The sequence below is a fragment of the Tachyglossus aculeatus genome, chromosome 9, assembly GCF_015852505.1.
Source record: "Tachyglossus aculeatus isolate mTacAcu1 chromosome 9, mTacAcu1.pri, whole genome shotgun sequence".
Lineage (NCBI taxonomy): Eukaryota > Metazoa > Chordata > Mammalia > Monotremata > Tachyglossidae > Tachyglossus > Tachyglossus aculeatus.
In genome coordinates, this window is record NC_052074.1 from 44,977,069 (window position 1) to 44,999,535 (window position 22,467).

At 41.1% G+C, this 22,467-nt stretch overlaps 1 protein-coding gene across 5 annotated transcripts in view; it reads left to right on the forward strand.

The window, feature by feature from the left end:
- Positions 1-22,467, forward strand: part of KCNJ3 (potassium inwardly rectifying channel subfamily J member 3) — a 125,892-nt gene that overhangs the window by 10,274 nt on the left and 93,151 nt on the right. For 2 of the 5 annotated variants that reach the window (XM_038751310.1, XM_038751313.1), the window contains exon 2: positions 6,059-6,275. The exons of 1 other annotated variant lie outside the window; for it this stretch is intronic. In XM_038751310.1, coding sequence (XP_038607238.1) covers positions 6,059-6,275 — 217 coding nt within the window. Of the gene's footprint in view, positions 1-6,058; positions 6,276-19,344; positions 19,384-22,467 lie in introns of those variants that run through there. 2 more of the 5 variants (XM_038751314.1, XM_038751311.1) reach the window with 2 other exon arrangements.

A 22,467-nucleotide genomic window follows, 5' to 3' on the forward strand; every position in this document is an offset into this window, starting at 1 on the left:
CAGAAATCTCAAATCCTATAGCCTTTTCCTTTTTTATTTACTAATTTAAAAGTAATATCTTATATTTTCCCCCCCTCACCTCATTCTTCCTTATGATGGATTTCTACCTCTCCCCCTTTTAGACTGTGAGCCCACTGTTGGGTAGGGACTGCCTCTATATGTTGCCAACTTGTACTTCCCAAGTGCTTAGTACAGTGCTCTGCACATAGTAAGCACCCAATAAATACAATTGATTGATTCTACCTTGAATAATAGTACAGTGCTTTCAAACAATGGCATGACCAACTCAAAATATGATGGAAGGATTAGTTCATTATTCTTGGTATAGTAATATTCATATATCCCAGCATCATGTTCATTTTTAAATAACAGACTTGCAGTCTGACTAATTCTCCTCGTGATCCATTATGACACTGTCTTTTTCAATTCTGTATGTAAACCACATCCTTAAACCCAGCAATTTGAGGCACTTGGGAGGCAACAATACAGTAAAATTGACAGACACATTTCCTGCCCATGTGGAACTCATAGTTTAGAGGGGGATACAGACATTAAAATAAGTAACTGATGTGGGGAAAGGGAGAGTATAAGGATATATAAATGCTGTGGAGTTGGGAGTGGGTTGAATGTGCTTAAGAGGTATGGATCCAAGTGCTTAGGTGATGCCTCTAAGTAGTCTATAACATTTGTCCCAATTATTAGATTTATCAAAGTTGGAAAGCTGGCTAGAGGTCACTTTACTATTATGAAATCAAAAGTACCTTAAAGTTTTTAGTTCAGCCTTAAAAGCACTCTCTTTTTATAGTCAATAGGTCAGCTGAAATGGATGAAGTTATGGTGTCCCCCTCTCCCTGCTACCCTTGGGAGGTTTTAGACCAAAAGGATAAAGTAGATGTAAGCAAGTCACCATAACTGGGTGACAGCAAGAATTTTGAAGGATCTCAGTGCTGAAGCAGTGGAACTCTTTGGCAAGAACATATCACCTGCTGCTATAAAGAGCAACTGTCCTGTAAGGCAGTTTGTCAGCATATCTCCCATCTACAAGAAAAGCCCCAAAAGTGATCCTGGAAATTATGGGCCATTTTATTTTACTTCTGTACCTCAAAAATTAATTGAATCTATAAATAAATTCAGGAACAGTAAATACCCATTAGAGATGCTACAACATGTTGCCCTGGACTGCTAGAGTTTTTTTTTTTTTTTTTAACGGGATCAACAATGGGCATATTTATAATTTCAAAAGGCTTGGAGAAAGTTCCAAACCAAAGACTTTAAAAAGCTGAGGAATCTTAGGATGGGAGGAAATATTCTATCACAGGGAGAAAACTGACCAAAAGAAAAAAAGAGGCAACAAGGGATAGGAAGCACAAGCATGCTTAGGATGGAGTAGGGCATATCATTGAGGGGGCCCAGGAATCAGGGGTAGGACTGGTTTTAACAGCTTCATAAATGGTGTCTAAGAGAGACTGCTGTGAAACCTCCCAGTTTGGAAATGACAGTAAACTAGGTGATAAAATGCAAGAAAATCTCATAAAGCTATTTGAGTGGGCTCAAAACTGGCAATGAGCTTTAGTGTGATCAAATGCAAAGTACTGCATCTAGGGAAAAATAAACCAAATGACAGCTAGATAATGATGGGCTCAGAATGATCATTCACTTTTCAAGGAAGAGATATCAGAGTCATTGTTGAGGATTCCTCTAAGGCATTGGTCCAGTGGCAGCCAAAATGGCCAATGAAAAGTTGGGCATCTGAGGAAAAAGAAAATACAAGGCACAATTTTGCCATGGTATAAAGCCCTGGTAATCAATCAGTCACACTTATTGAGTGCTTACTATGTGCAGAGCACTGTACTAAGCTCTTGGGAAAGTAAAATAAAGTAGGTAGGCATGTTCCCTGCCCTGGCGAATTGTACCCTGACTACTGTAGGCACTACTGATGGCTGTAACAGGGAAGGATATAATGTAGCCGGAGAAGTTTCAGAAAAGCTGTTAGATCAATTTGCTTATGAAGATAGATTGATAAGACTTGGAAATTAGTGTGGAAAGTTGAAAGGGAAATTGATTAAAATTATCAAATCATCTGTCCCTCCCCCACCCCCATGATGTGAATGAGACAAAAGATCTTATGGAATGTAATATTTTGTGGGGTGCAATCACATGCGACATCAGCGAGTCATTGAGTAATCATGTGAATCCAATTGAGTTTTTACTCCTTCAGCTAACCGGAGAGCCTCCTAGTGACTGGCTTCACACTCATGGGGATCCAGGGATGTTTTCGTGGGGTTTATTGGGGTTTTTTGGGGGGTTTTTGGTGTTCATTAAGCACTTACTGTATGTCAAGGACTCTTTTAAGCACTGGAGTAGATCGTTTATTAGGTCAGGTACAGCCCATATTCCACATTGGGACACAGTTCATGTCCCACAAGGGGCTCCTAGTCTTAATCCCTATTTTACATGTGAGGTAACTGAGGCACAGAGAAGTGAAGTGACTTGCCCAAGGTCACACAGCAGGCAAGTGGCAGAGTTCATTCATCTAATTGTATTTATTGAGCGCTTAATGTGTGCAGAGCACTGTACTAAGCACTAGGGAAGTACAAATCGGCCACATATAGAGACGGTCTCTACACAACAACAGGCTTACAGTCTAGAAGGGGGAGACAGGAAACAAAGCAAAGCAAGTAAACAGGTGCCAATACCACCAGAATAAATAGAATTATAGCTTAATGCACATCATTAATGAAATAGAGTAATAAGTATGTACAAATATATGCAAGTGCTGTGGGGAGGGGAAGAGGATAGGGTGGAGGGAGGGAGGGGGGCGATGAGGAGGAGAGGAAAAAAGGGAGTGCTCAGTATGGGAAAGCCTCCTGGAAGAGGGGAGCTCTCAGTAGGGCTTTGAAGGGAGGAAGAGAGCTAGTTTGGCGGCTGTGTGGAGGGAGGGCATTCCAGGCCAGAGGCAGGACATGGGCCAAGGGAGGTTGGCGGCAGAGGAGTGGAGTGTGAGGGCTGGGCTGTAGAAGGAGAGAAGGGAGGTGAAGTAGGAGGGGGCGAGGTGATGGAGAGCTTTGAAGCTGAGAGTGAGGAGTTTTTGCTTGACCCGAAGGTTGATAGGCAGCCACTAGAGATTTTTGAGGAGAGGACTGACATGCCCAGAGTGTTTCTGTAAACAAAGATAATCTGGGCAGCAGAGTGAAGTATAGATTGAAATGGGGAGAGACAGGAGAACAGGAGATCAGAGTTGGGATTAGAACCTAAATCTTCAGCCTCTATCCACTAAGCCATGCTGCATACTCCACCCTCTCTCTTTTTTCTCTTCATCTATTCTGACACTGATAGAATCCACTAGGCTAGTCTAGTAAATATAGTTTTCTGAAGTGTAGGTAGCAAAACTTCCATTTCTTCTGGGAAAATTTCCTTGAGTCCTCCAATGTTAACTAACGGCAGTCCCATTGCTCCACATTTTTTCCACTTCCTCTTCTGCTTCCTCCTCCTCTTCTTTGATCATAGTTGTTGAGCACTTACTGTGTGTAGAGCACTGGGGGTGTACAATATAACGGAGTTGGTAGATACTTTCCCTTCCCACAATGAGTTTGTAGTCTAGAGAAGGCATTTACAATTTGAAAGAGGGGGAAGTGGAGGAGGAAGGGAGGAAGTGAAAACTTGTCCTGTAGACTGTAAGCTCATTGTGGGCAGGAAATGTGTCTATTTACTGTATTGTACTCTCCACCATCACTGCTGCTACAACCAGTAAAAGTCCTTAACAGAATAATCAGCGGTGGTTATTGAGCACATACTGTGTACAGAGCACTGTACTTTGTGCCTGGGAGAGTACAATACAACAAACCTGGTAGATTTGTTATATCATTAAATCTCTAAAGGGAAATCTCAACCAAACCCACCACTATCATGAACAAATATGAATGAGGCCTGTTCCTTCCTTCTCATTTTCAGCTCTGTACCCCTGTGAATCTCCCCAATTTTTTAGAGATGTGAAAAAAATCCACTTTGAAACTAATGAACCTAGGGGTCTTGCATTTAAAATTTCAGTTTTCTAAATTCTTTTCCTGGATCTTTGTTTTTAAACGTAACGAAAAATATAATAAACACATGGTAAGCATGCCTGTGGATATTCTTTTCTAATTTAAGAAAATAATCCATCACATTTTTACTCACATAGCCCTGAGAAATTGTGCCAGCATATTATAACAGAATGTTTTAAATTTAAAGTTGGTGTTATCTTTAAGCCAAGTCAACATCCAATACTAATGGGAAATAAAACATCTAGTAGGAAATTTGAAGTGATTTAAGGATACCCTGATCCTGCCTAATTTACTCTAACAGTATATGTGACAAATTATTTTGTTTGAAAACATGCAGATTCAAAAAACTGTGGAATGTCCCACATGAGACATCAGAAAACCTTTACCATGGAGCACTGTACTAGATACTAGGTGGGTGGGAAAATTGTTTTGAAAAGTGCTTAAGGGTAGAAGAATCTCCACAACCTGGAGACATGCTAACCCCTTCTTCTGCTTCTCTGGTTTCTGCCAGAGTCCAGTCCCTTGGGAAGTAGGGTGAGGTGACAGCGTATGCACTAGCACATACTGAGTTTATTTCTTTCAGTTTATTCCTGATGGGCAGGGGTCAGAGAAGAAGAGTGCTTCTGCTAGAGAGAGAGAGAAGCCTTTTTCTCCCTCCTCCCTTGCTCCACGGGGCAGCCATGTTATCTTTAGGAACGATAAGGTGCCTTTTAGAGGCGGAAGCATTGGATTCTCACTCGGGACTCTGCCGGGTTCTGTGATGGTCTGATGTGTCCACTAAGGCCTCTTTTTGCTCAGGGTCAGAACTGCCCAGATACATGGAGATACCCAGAGCGTTCTTCAGTGACCCAACCTAATCTCCCCCGCTTGCTCTGGCGTGGCCGTTTGATGTGAATGCACAATTTTAATCAGCTCCTTTACTTATGAGATCTTGTGATGGAGTCTAAGCAGAAAAATAGGCTTTTGGGGGGACATACTTGAGCGAAATCTATTCTTTGCTGTGGACCATTTGGTGCTCACTTTTCCAAGAGGCAACTTGATTGATTATGGTGTACTTCTGAGGGGAAAATGTATCTTTCTAAACTTTTCTATAAGCCATTACCCCTAAAGACTGTCCCTTTACCAAAAACCTCTTCATTTTATAATTCCTTTCATTCTGAGACCAAACATCACCAACTCATTTTCTGTATAATATTTTGTAAAGCACATAATTTCAACCAACAAAAATACAAAAAAATTCACTTGAATCGGGACAGTAATGACTGGGTTTCCAATTAGACATTTATGAAGCTAAATTAAGACTTCAGAAAGAGTACAGCAGGCAACTGAAATGTCTGCAACTCTTAAATCTAACACCTCGATCATCTTTCTATGCATACAGAATAGATCACTGCAGTAATATCAAAACATGGAAAAGGGAAAATTTTTATTTATTTCTCACGTACTAGTGGTAATCATTTTGTATCACTCCTAGCCTCCAAGTGCTTATGAAAAATTCATCAGTGTGTATTGTTCAACTATAGAGCTGTTGTTAACCTGTTCATCTAGCTCTTCCTTTGATGATATGTGTGACATAAATGAAATACAAATTTGTGATTACAGAAGGAGTTTAAAGTTTTAAAATACCAAATTGCATAATTTGGCTTTACTCATTATAAGTAAATATTCTGCCATTCTAATAAATACCACACAGAGATTTATGTTAAGCATTAACAGATATACACCCATTTTTGCATATCATGCCAACAGCCATTTTGGAGACAGAACTCTTCCCCAAACCCCTGAGATTGGGAGCTGTAATTATAGCAAGTTATAGATTATTACTAATGCATGCATGTTTGGGATGAGAAACATTGGGTTTCTGTCAGTTTACTGTAACATAGCTGCTCAGTGAGTTGCTTTGATTTTGTTGCAGCTGATAGTGCAGAGTGTTGGCAATGAGTTGAATTGTTGTCAGGCCGTCTTGCAAATTGCGGTACGAGCGGTGATTTCTTCTCTCTTTTTGCATGCTTGTCTAGTCTCGGCAGACACCTGAGGGTGAGTTCCTCCCCCTCGATCAACTTGAACTGGATGTAGGTTTTAGTACAGGGGCCGACCAACTTTTTCTTGTTTCCCCACTCACGATCTGCCATGTGATCGATGCCAAAAGCCCCTTCTATGACCTTTCCCAACGCAGCATGCAAACTGAACAGTTTGAGATTGTCGTCATCCTAGAGGGCATTGTGGAAACCACCGGTGAGTAAAACGCTATTTATGCTCTGTCGTATTTTTATTTAAGTGCATACGCACCCGCTTTTCATTGTGTTTTTTCAAATGATGCTTTTGGACCACATTTGGGCTAAAAGAAAAAAAAAAAAAACCAGTGGCCAGCAGAATATTAATTAAAATGATGGTGTGATTATTTGGGAAGTTAAGCTTAAATCTTATAAAAGTGGTATATGGCCATTCATCCATGATAGATATGTTAATGAGAGAACATTAGCTATTTGTCAAAACTGATCTTCGCTTCGGGGAATGTTGTGAACTCTGAATGATGTGTGGTTATGCCTGTCCTTAGTATTTTTCTTTACATCTCCAGAAAGGTGATTTTGCTTTCTGGAGAGTCTGGACCAGACTTAAGATTGCTAGTTCTAAGCAACATCCTGAAATATCATGCACAACAAAGAGTATGGCCTTAATGGGTAATCTTTAAAGGAAATTTATTCAAAAAAGATCCAATAGTATTTCACATGATGTAGAAAATAACAACAAAAAAACTGAATCGGGCTTTTAGAGTGAAGATTCTGCACTGAGATGAAATTATGTGTATGTCTGGTGTAAGAAATAACTCTCACGATGATTAATTTTTTGATAACATTTTCAGCATATCTTAGATATCGAACATTAAGGCTTGGCCAGCTTAACTACACTTTCAAACAATTCCCAGCACTAATGGTTTAATCTTGTTTTTGCATTTCACTGTGTGATTTTATTTTGCCTCCCTTCTAGGTGGATTAAACAGCCACAGGCCTGATTTTTCTATTAATTTTACTGTAGGAAAAGTGAGAAGTTGTGGTTAGGGAAAGTAACCCTAAAGCTAGAAGACCCCAAGTGTACAGGAGGTCTAGTCTCCTTTCCCCTTCCCTAAGTCCATCTGCAGGGCTGATATAGTACAGTTGAAATTTCTGTGAAAGCAGGTAAGTCTGTGTGTATGCCAATATGCACAAGTAGAAGGCTCTGTATTTGGGAATGTAAAACAGTGTTTGTGACCTGTTTTAGTGCATGAGAAAGCAGTACATTTGTTGTGTTCCTGAGGTAAGACATGCATTACAACTATGAACTGGGGGAGAAAGTGGGTGACATATTGTGGATCGATAATACCGGATGAAGCTAGGATTTATTTGGAGGTGATTTGAGATCACATGAAATTGAAATCTGTCCACATCTTGCTAGCCACAAACGGAAGGAAATCGAGTAACATGAAAAGTAAGATGGGATAGGGAAAAGCATTAACAGGAAAGCAACACTTCATGAAATAAACTGAAGAGAGACAGAAAATGTGAGAAGCCAACAGGGCAGTAGACAGATGAGATGGTAACAATGAGATAATGAATGGATGGTATTGGATAAACAAAGGCCTGTAACAGGGATATTGAAAAACTGAATGTAAACAAAGGAGAGTGGTGGAAGTAGAAAAAAAAAATACAATAATGATTTCTCTCCCAGTATCCACTTTGAATTTGTTCTCAGAAGGTTTTGAACTGTGAATCAAGTTTTTCTTTTTAGGAACTGCCACTTTTGTTTTTCACAGTGGTGCTCTGAAGATGTTAACGGAGGAGCCATTTTCAAGTGTGGGATACTTTCCTGAGTTCAAAGCTAAATGCCCTTTGATGCTTTGTCCAGGAAAGCTTCACATCCTTCACCCTAACTTGGTCCCAGTCCCAGAGGATAGAACCTAATTTAAAACTTGCATTTCCTTGACTTTGACCCATGGAAACAATAGTCGGCTCTCTGAAATAGGGCATTATTGGAGGCCTTTTATCTATGATATCATGGTTTGTCCCAAAGGTGGTCTGATGGGTGTGGCCCATGATAGGCTCTATAGTAACCTGTGTTTTCAGAAGTGTCATGTAAGTGTCGGACTTTCCCCAGCCAGGCTAGTATTTGAGTTGTTCAGTTGGAAGAAGAGGATAGTTAGAGCAATGGCAAACATGATCATGGTATAGTGGATTAAGCACGGGCCCGGGAGAGAGTAGATCATGGGTTCTAATCCTGGCTCTGCCACTTGTCTGCTGTGTGACTTTGGGCAAGTCACTTAACTTCTCCGTGCCTCAGTTACCTCATCTGTAAAATGGGAATTGAGACGATGAGCTCCATGTGGGACGGGACTTATATCCAACCTGATTAACTTGTATCCACTCCAGTACTTGGTACAGTGCCTGGTACAAAGTAAGTGCTTAACAAATACCACAATTATTATTATGATGATGATGATGATGACTAAGGTTCACTGGGATCCAGATGCTGCCCAGAAGGTAAGATTTCTCTCGGGTAAGGTATCCCTGGGATCAGAGGGGAAGGCGGGCCCCAAGCAAATCCGGCCATCTTCATGGTTCATACAGCAGTGTCATCACACCAGCCACAATTGTCTTGGTACTTTGTGCGGTCCCTTGTAAGGGTGGAGCTTTTGCTTCTGTCTGGATTCTGTCACTCCACAGGACACTGAAGTTCATCGAGTTCAAAGCAGCCAATACTAGGCAGACGAAAGAGCAGAGGTTTGTGTTCACAAGGTTGTAGGGACTACTTGTTGCAGTGTATTCTGGTGACGTGTTTAGTAGAGAGAGAAAAAAATAGTTCTAATTCCAGTTTCCCCTTCAGTAATGGATGCTACACTGGAAAATTCGACTGCACGAACAGAAACATTAGCATGTGCTCATTAGTTGAATTTAGGTAATTTCAAGTCGTGGTCTCTGTGGTGTGTTTTTTTTTTTTTTTTACTTTATTTTTTCCTCATGTGAACTTTGACTACTTGGGGGATGTCATTTCAGGCAGAATATTGCAGATTGTTAATCTGAATATTGCTTCCAGTTCAGAGATGCCTGAATTTTGAGCATCAGTTGATTTACTGTTGAGCCCTAGGCAAGACACTTAAGCTCTCCATTTCATCATTTGTGAAGCAGTGATGATAATGCTGACCTCACCACCTTGGTGGCTGAGCTGATTAATTATCTTAATAACCTGAAAGTGCTAAATGTTATTGATAACCATAGTTTGAAGAAGAAAGCACACAGGGGGAGCTTGTTCTGGAGCGTACTGCAGGCAAGCATACTCTTCATTATTGAATATCTCCAAGTCTTCTATTTAGAAGTCACATTACATCAAAGAATGAATGTAAGAAAAAAAAAACACAACAAGATGGAAACTACCCACAAAGGAGTTCGTAGCTTCTAAGCATGCACCTGTGACTCTCTGAGCTGTGAAAATATAAATAAGGTCCTACACTCAAGTTTATTTACTGGCAATTGAATGGGTGCATTTGCCAATTCATGTAACTTCTAGTCAGTCCGTCAAACATATTTATTGAGCACTTACTGTATGCAGTACACTGCACTAACCACTTGAAAGACTATACAGCAATAAACACATTTCCTGCTCACGATGAACTTATAGATTGACTTGTACCTAACCCAGTGCTTAGAACAGTGCTTGATACATAGTAAGCACTTAACAAGTACCATATTTAAAAAAAAAAACACCTTGATGCCAATTTCTGTTTTAGAATAGCAGATTTCCAACATGCTCCTCTGTCCCATACCCAGCTGTCTGATAAGTACCACTGGATACCCTTGGGAGAAGGTTGCCTAGAGGGGCAGAAAATGGTGAGAAGGAACTGACTTTAATGAGAAGTAGCTACCACCTTTCATGCTTCTACTAATCCAATCTCTCCTCTTGCTCTAATTCCCCACCACCAAAAGGTAAATTATATTAGTTTTGATTTATACAATTTAGGATCAGGAAGAATAAACACAAACTCCAATTTGAATTTTTCCAAGCATATAAAACATTGCACTATTCAGACTTTGAGCATTATGTCATAGATTTCCAGAGCTCATTTAGCCGGGAAAACAAAACAAATGCATGCAGGTATTTTCCATTCGTTCCATTGCTGTAGTAATCTAAAATTTAATCTGATGTCCTCAATTTTGATCTGATTAGTTTTTAAGAATTGCTTTTTTCACCTTGTCACTTTCAATATGATCAGTTTCCGAGGATCTTGCCTCATCATAAGAGGAAGAGATTTGAGCTCTCTGGTTTGATGCGTTACTCTACGGCCAGACATTCCCATTATACAGTAGAAAGTCATTCTTTGCCTCTGGTCTCTTGTGTACTTAAATCCTAGGTTGTCTTGTTGGCCTAATGTCATTTTAAGAGCAGATCAGCTTTGAAGGATCAAAATTGCTAGCCTTCCATTTGTGGGATTAAAATCGTATTTACAGCTGGCTTTAGACTGACAGGGCCACTTACTGAACCGGTACTTGAGTAAAAAGAGTGACACCTTTCCTGTGAACTCATCATCTTTCATTGATGAATGCTGTACTTTCCGCTGGGCCACACTAGTGATATGAATGGGTCTTTTTTTTTTTTACCCCACACCTGTGGTCTGACAGAAGGAGAGGAATACAAATTTAGAGTTAAAGTTCTTCAGACGAGAGCACTTCTCCTGTCATTCAAATTTTTCTCACCCTGGCGCACTGCAGGACCCAGGCCATTAGTAGACCAACTCGGCCTCCCGAGCCTTGGTGCCCATTGAAGGTAGTGCCCTGGGTCGGTGACCCTCACATTTGTTCCTCTCTGATCTCCTTGTTACTCCCCGGGTTGCCACCACCTTTCAGAATAATTGCCCGGTGGCTCAGAAACTCTGTCCGGTTGAACAGTTTAGCAGCTGAAACAGATAGATGTTCTGATCTTTCTGTTGAAACATCTCAAAGTAATCCCCATTCACTTTCCAGGGCGATATTTATCAGACATCCAGAGTTCCCTAGTTGTGCACAAGTCTTCCCTGTTTGTCTTGGAGAGAGAGCTTGTCAAATCTGTTGCTTGTCAGCCATTTTAGAATCATCGTGGAATTTCTCCTGCCCTTATTTCCCTCCACAGCACTTTTGGCCCAAATCAGTTTTCAGAAAATACTTCTTAATCATTGATATTTATTGAGTGCTTCCTAAATGCAGGGTACTGTATCAAGTATTTGGGAGAGAACCATATAACAGAGTTGGTATTGATGTCTGTCTCCCCCTCTAGAATCTAAGCTTGTTGTGGACAGTGAATGCGTCTACCAAGTCTGTTATATTGTACTCTCCTAAGTGTTTAGTACAGTGCTCTGCACACAGTAAGCACTCAATAAATATGATTGATTGGGAAGAGGAGCCCTAGATGGGGCTGAGCGTGGGTAAAAGGGCTTCCTGTTGCTTTAAATAATAATAATGATGGTATTTAAGTGCTCACTATATGCCAAGCACTGTTCTAAGCGTTGGGGTAGATACAGGGTAATCAGGTTGTCCCACATGGGGCTCACACATTTAATCCCCATTTTACAGATGAGGTAACTGAGTCGCAGAGAAGTTAAGTGACTTGCCCAAGGTCACGCAGCAGACAAGTGGCGGAGGTGGGATTAGAACCCATATCCTCTGACTCCCAAGCCCATTCTCTATCAAGCACTGGAGCCTAATGGACAAAGCGCAGGCCTGGGTGTCAGAGGACATGAGTTCTAAACCCAGCTCCACTTGCCTAGAGAAGGCACTTCACTTCTCTGTGCCTCAGTTTCTTCATCTGTTCTCCCTCCTACCTAAACTGTGAGCCCTATGTGAGACAGGGACTGTATCCAATCTGATTATCATGTATCCATCTCAGTGTGTAATACAGTGTATGGTACGTAGTAAGCACTTAACAAATACCACTGTTATTGTTATTATTACCATTAATGTTTTCTGGACAGGCTCTTGGGAAGAGAGGCCAAGGGGAATGTTGCAAGTCCCTCATGATAGAGGGAAAAAATTATCCAAAATAAAAAGGAGTCGGTGAGTAAGGGGGAAGCTAGGAGGTGAAGGATTAGGAGGTAAAGGGCCTTGTGGATGGAAAATTCATTCAAAATGGAGAGAATCCGTGGGTGGTAAGAGACTTGGGGAGCATTTGAGTCAGCTACAAAGGGGACCTAAGTATTGCAGGGTTCTCCAGGAAACCTAGATAAATACTCTCACCCTGAGCAAGATCCTTTACTCCCAATTCCCTGTTCTTACCCTTCTTCTCCCTCCAAACCCCAGCAAGCCCCAAGTGGCATACGGTACTATCCCATAGAAGAAGACTCTCCAGAAATATGATAGATTGACCTATTTTTCCAAAATAGACAGCCTTTCTCTTTGACCAAGCCATGCTTATGAGTCCATGCCGTATCGTTAGGGTACACTTTACGTGAAAGGTAGCTAATCTGTATTAAAACCTCTCCAAGAAAACAATGCTGTTTCAATCATCAAAGACAGCATTGTCCAAACCATTTAAAAAGACCTTTTCATGAGACACAGCAAGTGCCTAGGACTCCTAGAATATAGGCCTTTAGGAGTTGCATTCATTCAATCATATTTATTGAGCAGTTACTGTGTGCAGAGCACTGTACTAAGCACTTGGAAAGTACAGTTCAGCAACAATAGAGACAATCCCTGCGCACAACAGGCTCACAGTCTGTGAGGTTCCCTGGGAATCAGTTAGATCATCATAACAGAAAAGTGCTAGTACAGTGCTCTGCACACAGTAAGTGCTCAGTAAATACAATTGAATGAATGAACAGAAAAGAATGGTTGTCTGATAATCCAGAACATACATGTTGCATCCAGTCAAGTGTCAAGGACATTTTGAAAATATGACTCACAGCATATCACACTGTACCATGCTGATGGTGCAGCTGATAATAAAGATGGAACCCATTTGCCTTTCTTACAAGTGGATTTCCCTTTGAGAAATAGCTCAATCCCAAGCTCAGAAGATTTCCATTTTTCTTGGTCCACACAATGAGTTACTTCAGAAAAGTCTTTTAAGCTTCAGAGCACCATTTTACACAGTCATAAATCAGGATCATATCTCTTTCTGTCTAGCTCAGTATGCAGGGTTGAACATTAAAGAAGACTGCCTTTGAATGTTTACAGGATCTTGGAGAAAAAAAACCCTCTGGTATTACAGTGTGCTATTTTCAATCGAGGCAACGCAATTTCATAAACATTGGGTAGGAAATCAGTGAGGGTGAATTAAACCACAGTCATTTATCACCATAACCAGGAACAGGATGTGATGGTTTCTGTGTGAAGCTACAATATAAAGGTCAAACAGAGAGTTTAGTGTCTTGAACTGACGGAGAAGCCTCCTGATAATGACACTTTCTGCACAAGCATTAGTGGTTAGCTAGGACACTGTCTTTCATGATGATGTGTTGTACACCTGGCGTTTTAAAGGAACTGATCAGAATCATCTCAGAGGGAGATTCCTACTCACAGGCAGTCACACAAATTCACCATGTTTGCCCTTTTCCCCCGAGAAGCATGATGAAGCATGTTTGAAGTATCTGGTGTTTCAAAAATCTTCACTGCTTTGACATGCCAGAGGGAGAGTGATAATTGTGGCTTGTCACTCTGTCCCTCTTGTCTGCCCCAAGAGACACCCAAGGAGACTGTGTTATCTTTATTATGTTCATGCAAGGATGCTCACGTAGCATTTTTCTCTTTGGGTCATGGGACAGAGAGGGTGTTCTCAAAATCATCCCTTTGGATTTGCATTCTAGTCCACCTTTGGATAGGAGACAATATCAAGATAACTTGTGAAATGTAAATCTATTGAAAATGATAAAATAATACATCTGAGATGACCCTGGCATTACATTGCATTCCAGCATGAAAATGCTCTCATATCATTATTTAAAAAAGATAAGAAAAAGTCATTATAAGTGGTATTAAGAAAAGGAAAGAATAAAAAAAAAACTCCAGTTATTTTTTGAACTTTCAGGCCACTGTAGTACTAAGTGTGCAAATACGTTTAATCAATTAAGGGTATTTGTTGATGGTTTACTGTGTGCAGGGCACTGTACTAAGCCCTTGAGAGTTACATGACAAGAGAGTTGGTAAATGTGTTCTTTGCCCTCAAGGAGCTTCCTGTGTTAACACACATGCTTGAGAATGGACCCTGCTGTATTTTCTTCCAATATTTCATCTTGCAGGTGCACTTCTTTGAGTACCATTTGCAAAGGCTTCTAGGCTGGTATGCAGAGAAAATTCAAATTATGATGAAGAGAATTTTGATGTCTCTAAGCCCTAAGTTTTAGTCCCCAACTTGTTGCATTACGTATAGTGGTGTTGTGTAGCTTTCTTTTAATCTACAGTTTTGGTGCCATTTATTGTATGCTATTGTTGTGTTCCAGCTTCAGCACCATAATGCTCGTGGAATCAGTCAATCAAAGCAGATGGTCAGGAGTGTTTCCTTGATGTGAAGAGGAGTGGGAAAGCAGATATGCCTGGCACAAAGTTTCAGGAAAATAATACTAATAATAATAATGGCATTTATTAAGCACTTACTATGTGCAAAGCACTATTCTAAGTGATGGGGAAGTTACAAGGTGATCAGGTTGTCCCACGGGGGGCTCACAGTCTTAATCCCCATTTTACAGATGAGGTAACTGAGGCCCAGAGAAGTGAAGTGACTTGCCCAAAGTCACACAGCTGACAATTGGTGGAGCTGGGATTTGAACCCATGACTTCTGACTCCAAAGCCCGGGCTCTTTCCACTGAGCCATGCTGCTTCCCTGATTTAGTAAAATGATCTAGTAGTCCGTCGAATGGACAGTGACTACCCTTCTCTTAAAGGTCTTCAGACAAAAAGGGTTCCTCAGTAACTCTCATTGTCAGGATAGGATTTTTCAACCTGTGTTTTCGTAGAGCAGCAGCCTGGCGTAGTGGATAGAGCATAGGTCTGGGAATCAGAAGGTCATGGGTTCTAATTCCACCTCTGTCATTTGTCTGCTGTGTGACCTTGGACAAGTCACTTGCCTTCTCTGTGCCTCAGTTATCTCTTCTGTAAAATGGGGTTTGAGACTCTGAGCCCCATATGGAACAGAGACTCTGTACAACCTGATTTGTTTGTACCCACCCCGGCACTAAGTACAGTGCCTGGCACGTAGTAAGTGCTTAACAAATATCACAATTATCATTATTTCTGTTTTGTTCTCAGAGGAGGTAACGCACACAAGTTCAGCAATTGTGAGCTTTCAACCTACCCAGTTTCCTACCCATTGACTCTTCGGATACAGGACCATTTTGTGGTAGTGTAAGGAAAATGGAGATAGATGGCAATATCCTCCAGTCCATACTTGACTCTGCACTGTGAAGTATGGACTAGACACAGGGAGGTCTCAGAGGAAGCTCATGCTTTACATTCATTTCTCCATATTAAATAATATTGGCCACCAGAGTGACTGTCAAGCCCCATTAATTATATAACTGTCGTTGGTTACAAGACAAGATTTCTTACAGAAGGTTTTATCCCGAGGTGAGAGTGTGGTAGGATAGATCAATTTGTACTTCCCAAGCGCTTAGTACAGTGCTCTGCACATAGTAAGGGCTCAATAAATACGATTGATGATGATGATCAGTGAGAGACTAAGGATGCCTTCTCCTGTCTGCACACTCATAAATACAATTTAACCAAAATGGATCCTGTGCAAGCTGCTATGTAAAGCAAGCCCCAGGAGTCAGAAGGACCTGAGTTCTAATCCAACCCCTCCGCTTTGCTGTGTGACTGTGGGCAAGTCACTTAACTTCTCGGTGCCTCAATTCCCTCATCTGTAAAATGGGGATTGAGACTATAAACCCCATGTGGGACAGGACTGTGTACAACCTGATTAGCTGGTACCTACACCAGTGCTTAGTACAGTGTCTGGCACATAGGAAGTGCTTACCAAATAGCATAATAACAGTTATTGTTCCTCTCCTCCAGGAGTTTATATTCTAAAAGCAAGAGCAGAAATATCTGTGTTCTCAGAGGGAGGAGTGCATTGCACTTCAGGCAGTTGTTGGCTAATAAAATAAAGATAACATATTTATCGCTCATCAATCTCAGGAGGGAATCTGCAGAGAAAAATGCTTCCATTTTTCTTCTGTTCATCCAGTTCTCTCTGGTCTTAGTAGTACTCTTTTTACTGCATCTGAAAAGAAATTAGTCAATTGTTTGGGCCAAATTTCTACATTATTTACCTATGATCACAAGAGAGCTTTGAAAAGCTAGAAAGAATGGATCTTTGCACAAATATCTTTGCTGCTTTTTTGTGAAAGAAAAGAACCATTTTGAGAGGAAAAAGAGAAAACATGACAGACCCTAGAAACACAGAAAGAGATCACTCATTCAACCCAAACAAAAACAGGAGGCACTTTATTGCGCAGCCAACAATTACCTCAGAGTGGCATTTTAAAGTACTGAGTAAAATTGCCCTTGTGAGTTCAAGTGTGGCAGAAATTTTTATTAGGCTTTTTTTGTGTGTAATGTATACCGGTTAATTGGTATCACTGAACTCTTGGTTTGAGAAAATGAAAAATGTAGTTTTAGAAACCTTCCATTTTCTCATGTCTGGGTAATCTGGATTTGTGTTCTGAGACAGGGTTAGAAGTTCATCAGAAGAGAAAAAGAAGGTGGCAGTGGGAGGAACAAATTGAAATTTTATAAGTGTAGTAACTAGAAAAATGGCAAATATAAGAATTATAAGAAGAAATAACTAGTCTTCATGTGGGTTATTAAAATAAAAAGATTCAATTAATGCAGTCAAAATCATGTGCCTGAAATCAGAAAATATTTTTTTCCATCTTTTAATTAGCTGAATGTATTTTAGTACATTGTGGGAGCCAACAATTTGAAATGGTAGCTGGGAAAAACTGCTTTAATATTGTTAATTCTGAGAATTCTCAAAATAAAACAGTATTAATTAGGCATTCCGTTCAGGTCGGCATCTTCACTCTTTGGGGAAGTGCGTAGCTGATAAATGCTCAAGGATGTCAAGTCTGCTGTCTTCTCTATTATTGTTTGTTTATAAAGCAGGGATGGGGGGCAATAGAAAATGACCATGGCAAATGAGGTGAGAATGTGATGGCACTATCCTGTTTATTAATAATAATAATGATTATTATTATTATGGTATTTGCTAAGTGCTTAAAATGTGCCGTGCACTGTTCAAATCATGGGGGTAGATATGAGGTATTTAGTCATTCATTCAATCATATTTATTGAGTGCTGTGTGCAGAGCGCTGTACTAAGTGCCTGGGAAAGTACAGTACAGAAATAGAGAGACTATCCCTGCCCACATCAATCTCACAGTCTAGACAAGGGAGACAGACATCAATATAAATAAATAAAATGACAGAGATATACATAAGTGTTGTGGGCAGAGAAGGGGGGAAGAGCAGAATGAGTCAGGGTGACACAGAAGGGAGTAGAAGATGAGGAAAGCAATCAGGTTGGGCACATTTCCTTGTCCCACAGGAGGCTCACAATCTTAATCCCCATGTTACAGATGAGGCAACTGAGGCACAGTGAAGTTAAGTGACTCACCCAAGCTGACACCGCAGACAAGTGGCGGAGCCAGGGTTAGAACCCACATCCTCTGAATCCCAAACCCATGATCTTGCCACTAGGCCATGCAGGTTTACATCTGGTTTAAGGACCAGGTGGTGCCATTTAGGTATTGAGTATCAAGAAAGTCAGACTGTGTTTGAGAAGGACTTTGAAGAGTGGAGCCTTGGCTGATACCAGAAAACAGTTCACCAGTCTCCAGCGGAAATGAGTCCTTAGAAGTAGTTCTAATCGCCGAGTGTCTGCTGTGTGACTTTTGGCTAGTCACTTAATTTCTCTGTGCCTCAGTTACCTCATCTGTAAAATGGGGATTAAATCCTATTCTCTCCCTCCCTGTGAGTCCCATCTGGGACAGGGACTATGTCTATCCCGATTAAGTTGCTTAGCACATAGCATGGGCTTAACAAGTATTATGTTATTATAATTTCTCCCTCTTGTAATTTATTTTAGTGTTCTCCCACTAGGCTGTAAGCTTCTGGAGGGGAAAGATCTTGTCTAGCAACAGTATGTACAGTGCTTTGCACATAGAAAGCACTCCATAAATGCCACTGATTGATTATGTCCTGAGAGAAGGAATTGATTATAGGGGTAGTGATTCATACAACATTGCTTAGGCTTTCTTGTCCATTTCAGAATGCGATAGACCAGAAGACAGGCTTGGAAGGTTATACAATTCAAAGTGCACTTAATACTTTTCCTGCACCATACCCATTTATGGCCAGAGTGATTTTGGCCTAACCCAATCAAGTGGCCATAACAAAGGCCCCGTGATGCGGAACTTTTTATGAGTGGTTCAATTTGTATTTGAAGGTCATCAAAAATGATGGAAATGGGAAAGTAATGATTAGGTCATATTGCCAATCAGACTATCATGCTAGTCCCTGCTGATCTGGAGAGTGTCTAATGACTCATAGGCTGGCACATTTTACTTCCCCCTTTGTCAGATTTTTCTGAAGTCAAATGCAATGGGCCTTATTTTTTATGATTTTGATATTCTAAAGATTCCTTTGAATTTAACCTCTGTGTTGAGTCGAGTGAAATGAAAGTTCCCTGCCACTTTGCTCATATTCCTCAAATCTTTTTTGACGATCACATTCCTTCTTAGTCATGGTTGAGTCAATCTGTGCAGTCTGCTGCTTCGGTTTTCTCCCCTTCTCCCCACCACAGACACACACACACAATCTCCCTCTCCCTCTCCTCGTTCTTTACTGAGTCTCCATTCCGTTTGAGGACCTGGTTCTGATGCTGCCTCATTCGGTCATATTTATTGAGTGCTTACTGTGTGCAGAGCACTGTACTAAGTGCTTGGAAAGTACAGTTCAGCAACAGAAAGAGATAATCCCTACCCGACAACGGACCTCCAAAGGTGTCTGATGATGAGGATGACGATAGGCTCCAGTTGGGAATGACAGATAAGCCTCCGTCCTGAAAGTTCAGGATGGCAAAGTTGCAGGGAAGAATTGAATGAAGTACCACTGCAGGGTCTGGGGCAGTTAAAGGTAGTCCTCAAGACTGGAAGCTCATCCTCTAATAATAATAATAATCATAATTATGGCATTTAAGTGCTTACCGTGTGCCAGGCACTGTACTAAGCATTGTAGTGGATACAAGCAAATCAGGTTGGACACAGTCCCTGTCCCACATAGGGCTCACAGTCTCAATCCGTATTTTACAGATAGGTAAGTGAGGCACAGAGGAGTGAAGTGACTTGCCCATGGTCACATAGCAGACAAGTGGTGGAGCCGGGCTCATCCTTTGGACTGTTACCTCGCTGTGGTCAGGTAATGTGTCTGTTGTATTTTTATACTGTACTCTCCCAAGTGTTTAATATAGTGTTCACCACTTGGTAAGCAAGTGGCAAGCAAGCCTGTGTCAGTCTGATTTTTCACAGAGTGAAAAGAATCTCTATCAGCTCTGTTCTAGTATACTCTCCCAGAACACTGTAAGTGCTCAATAAATATGACTGATAATGTTGTTGATTGCATATACTGGGTGGCAGGGAAAGGATCTAATTTGCTTTGTGTAACATGGCACATTGTCCCATATAATAATCATTATAACTCTGGTATTTAAGTGCTTACTATGTGCCAAGCACTGTACTAAGCACTGGGAGGAATACAAGTAAATCGGGTTGGACACAATCCCTATCCCACATCGGGTTTGCAGTCTCAATCCCCATTTTACAGATGAGGTAACTGAGGCCCAGAGAAGTGAAGTGACTTGCCCAAGGTCACACAGCAGATAAGTGGCAGAGCTGGGATTAGAAATGACTTTCTGACTCTCAGGCTCTTGCTCTATGCCAATAGGCCATGCTGTTCCTCTTGGGTGCTGGCTACATACTTTCTAAATATGATGAAATGATCAAATCAAGTGTTAAGATGACCCCTTCTCAGTTCCTAGAATCTCTCTGACTTCTTCCATCTCCTGGTAGGTCTTTTGTTTCATTTTGCTTACATCATCTGATCGCAGTCTATTTGAATTGATAGTTTGGTGATGCAAGCATATCCAGGCTCGTTAAGTCAGCTCTGTGGCACTCTCCCTCATCTCTTCCATGATATGGCAATTAGATCCAATTAGATTGCAGACTAATTTAGCATGCTATGTTCTTGTAAACCATATCCTGGTGTGATGTTTTTCTTCCATTTTGGTTTGCTTGGAATCATACAATTTCAAAGACACTTTACTCATACCAATACTAGTACTGGCTTTCTGTTTGCAAACATCAGTCAGTACCAGGTTTACTTTGTCAGTCAGTGGTAGTCAATAAGTGCTTACTGCATGCCAAGCACTATACTAGGAGCTTTGGGGAGAGAACAGTAGAGTTGATAGAAATAGAGTCTGCTCACAAGGAGCTCACAGCCTAGAAGGGGAGGCAGATAGCACAATAAATTATTGATGGGGAAATGGGTGAGTATAAGTACATGTACATAAGAGCTGGGAGATTTGGGGAGGGACAATCGTGAGCTCGTGGATAGGGAATGTGTCTGCTTATTATTATATTGTACTATCTCAAGTTCTTAGCACAGTGCTCTGCATACAATAAGTGCTCTATAAAAATGAATGAATGAAGTATTCAGTTCTTCAGGAATATAGACCGAAGTGCATAGACACAGGGGAGAAATGAGGGCCTAGTTGGGGAAGATCTCTTGAAGGAGGTGTGATTTTAGTAGGGCTTTGAAGGTGGGGAGAGTGGTGGACTGTAGAATAGGAAGGAGGAGAGAATTTCAGGCCCAGGGGAGGATACAGGTAGGGGGTCAGCAGGGAGGCAGATGAGCTGGAGATAAAAAAAACATAGGCTGCTTTTATGGAGCCCCACTGTTCTGACTTGAGACTTAGAAGCATATTTTTTGAGCATACCAATTTGTATATGTAATCAATCAGCAAATCTGCAGTCCTCCCAAGCCCCATCTCTGTCTGTGACCAGGTCATGATCTAGGACTCTTAACACATTTGCTGTTCACCCTAAAGTGGATTTGGCCAGAGGGTTTCCAGTGCCCCATGTTCAGGTTTCTGAGTGTTTCTTCAGTTCTTTTTTATTAGCAGGCTCACCGAACCAGGAGTTTTTTCCTGGACTAATTACCCAGGACTTTTTTCCATCCTGCTAAAGACAATTTTTGTACACATCATTTAGTAGCTTTGTTTGAGCTGCTCTCACCAGCTCTGCATTAATTCAGATTATCGTGACTCAATCAGTTTAATTGAGAGAGTGACATGGGTTTAAACCAGGGGGCCTGGTTAGGCAGCCAAGATTCCGTGGGTCTCTAAATGATGGAAGGGATGGAAATCCTTTTTGTAACTAGGGGAAAAAGCAGAATTTTCAAGATGATTTTCTAGAAATAGTGGTAATTGAGTGCTCATTGTGGGTGGGGTGAATTATGCTAGCCTTGGTCCTGATTTTTAGAAAGGATTTAGTTCCTGATGTGACTACCTGTGCTGAAATGGTGATTAATTGTGGAGGTGGAAGGCACATTACTTATTTGCAATTCATCTAATTCTCGATGTGTTGCCAGGACTGATAAGAGTTGGCCAATATCTATGATGGCCAACTGGACTGGCCAAAGCCCCAAATAATACTTGGGGTATTTAAGCAGTTACTAAGTGACAGTAATAATAATAATAATAATAATAATAATAGTGGTATTTAAGTGCTTACTTTATGCCAGATGCTGTTCTAAGCACTGGGGTAGATACAAGATATTAGGGTCAGATACAGTCCCTGTCCCACATAGGGCTCACATTCTTTGTTCCCATTTTACAGATGAGGTGACTGAGGCACAGAGAAGTGAAGTGACTTGCCCAGGTCACACAGCAAAGAAGTGACAGATCTGGGATTAGAACTCAGGTCCTTTGACTCCCAAGCCCATTCTCTTTCCACTAGTCCATGCTGCTTCTCTGTTATACTAAGGTATCAGACTATGATAAGCGTGGCTTAGTGGCAAGAGCACGGGGGCTTGGGAGTCAGAGGATGTGGGTTCTAATTCCGGCTCTGCCACTTGTCTGCTGTGTTATCTTGGGCAAGTCACTTCCCTTCTCTGTGCCTCAGTTACCTCACCTGTCAAATGGGGATTAAGACTTGAGCCCCACGTAGGACAACCTGATCACCTTGTATCTACCCCAGCACTTAGAACAATGTTTGGCATATAGTAAGTGCTTAACAAATACTATCATTATTATTATTCCCCCTTCTAGACTGTGAGCCCATTGTTGGGTAGGGACCATCTCTATCTGTTGCCGATTTGTACTTCCCAAGCACTTAGTACAGTGCTCTGCACACAGTAAGTGCTCAATCCAGCACTTA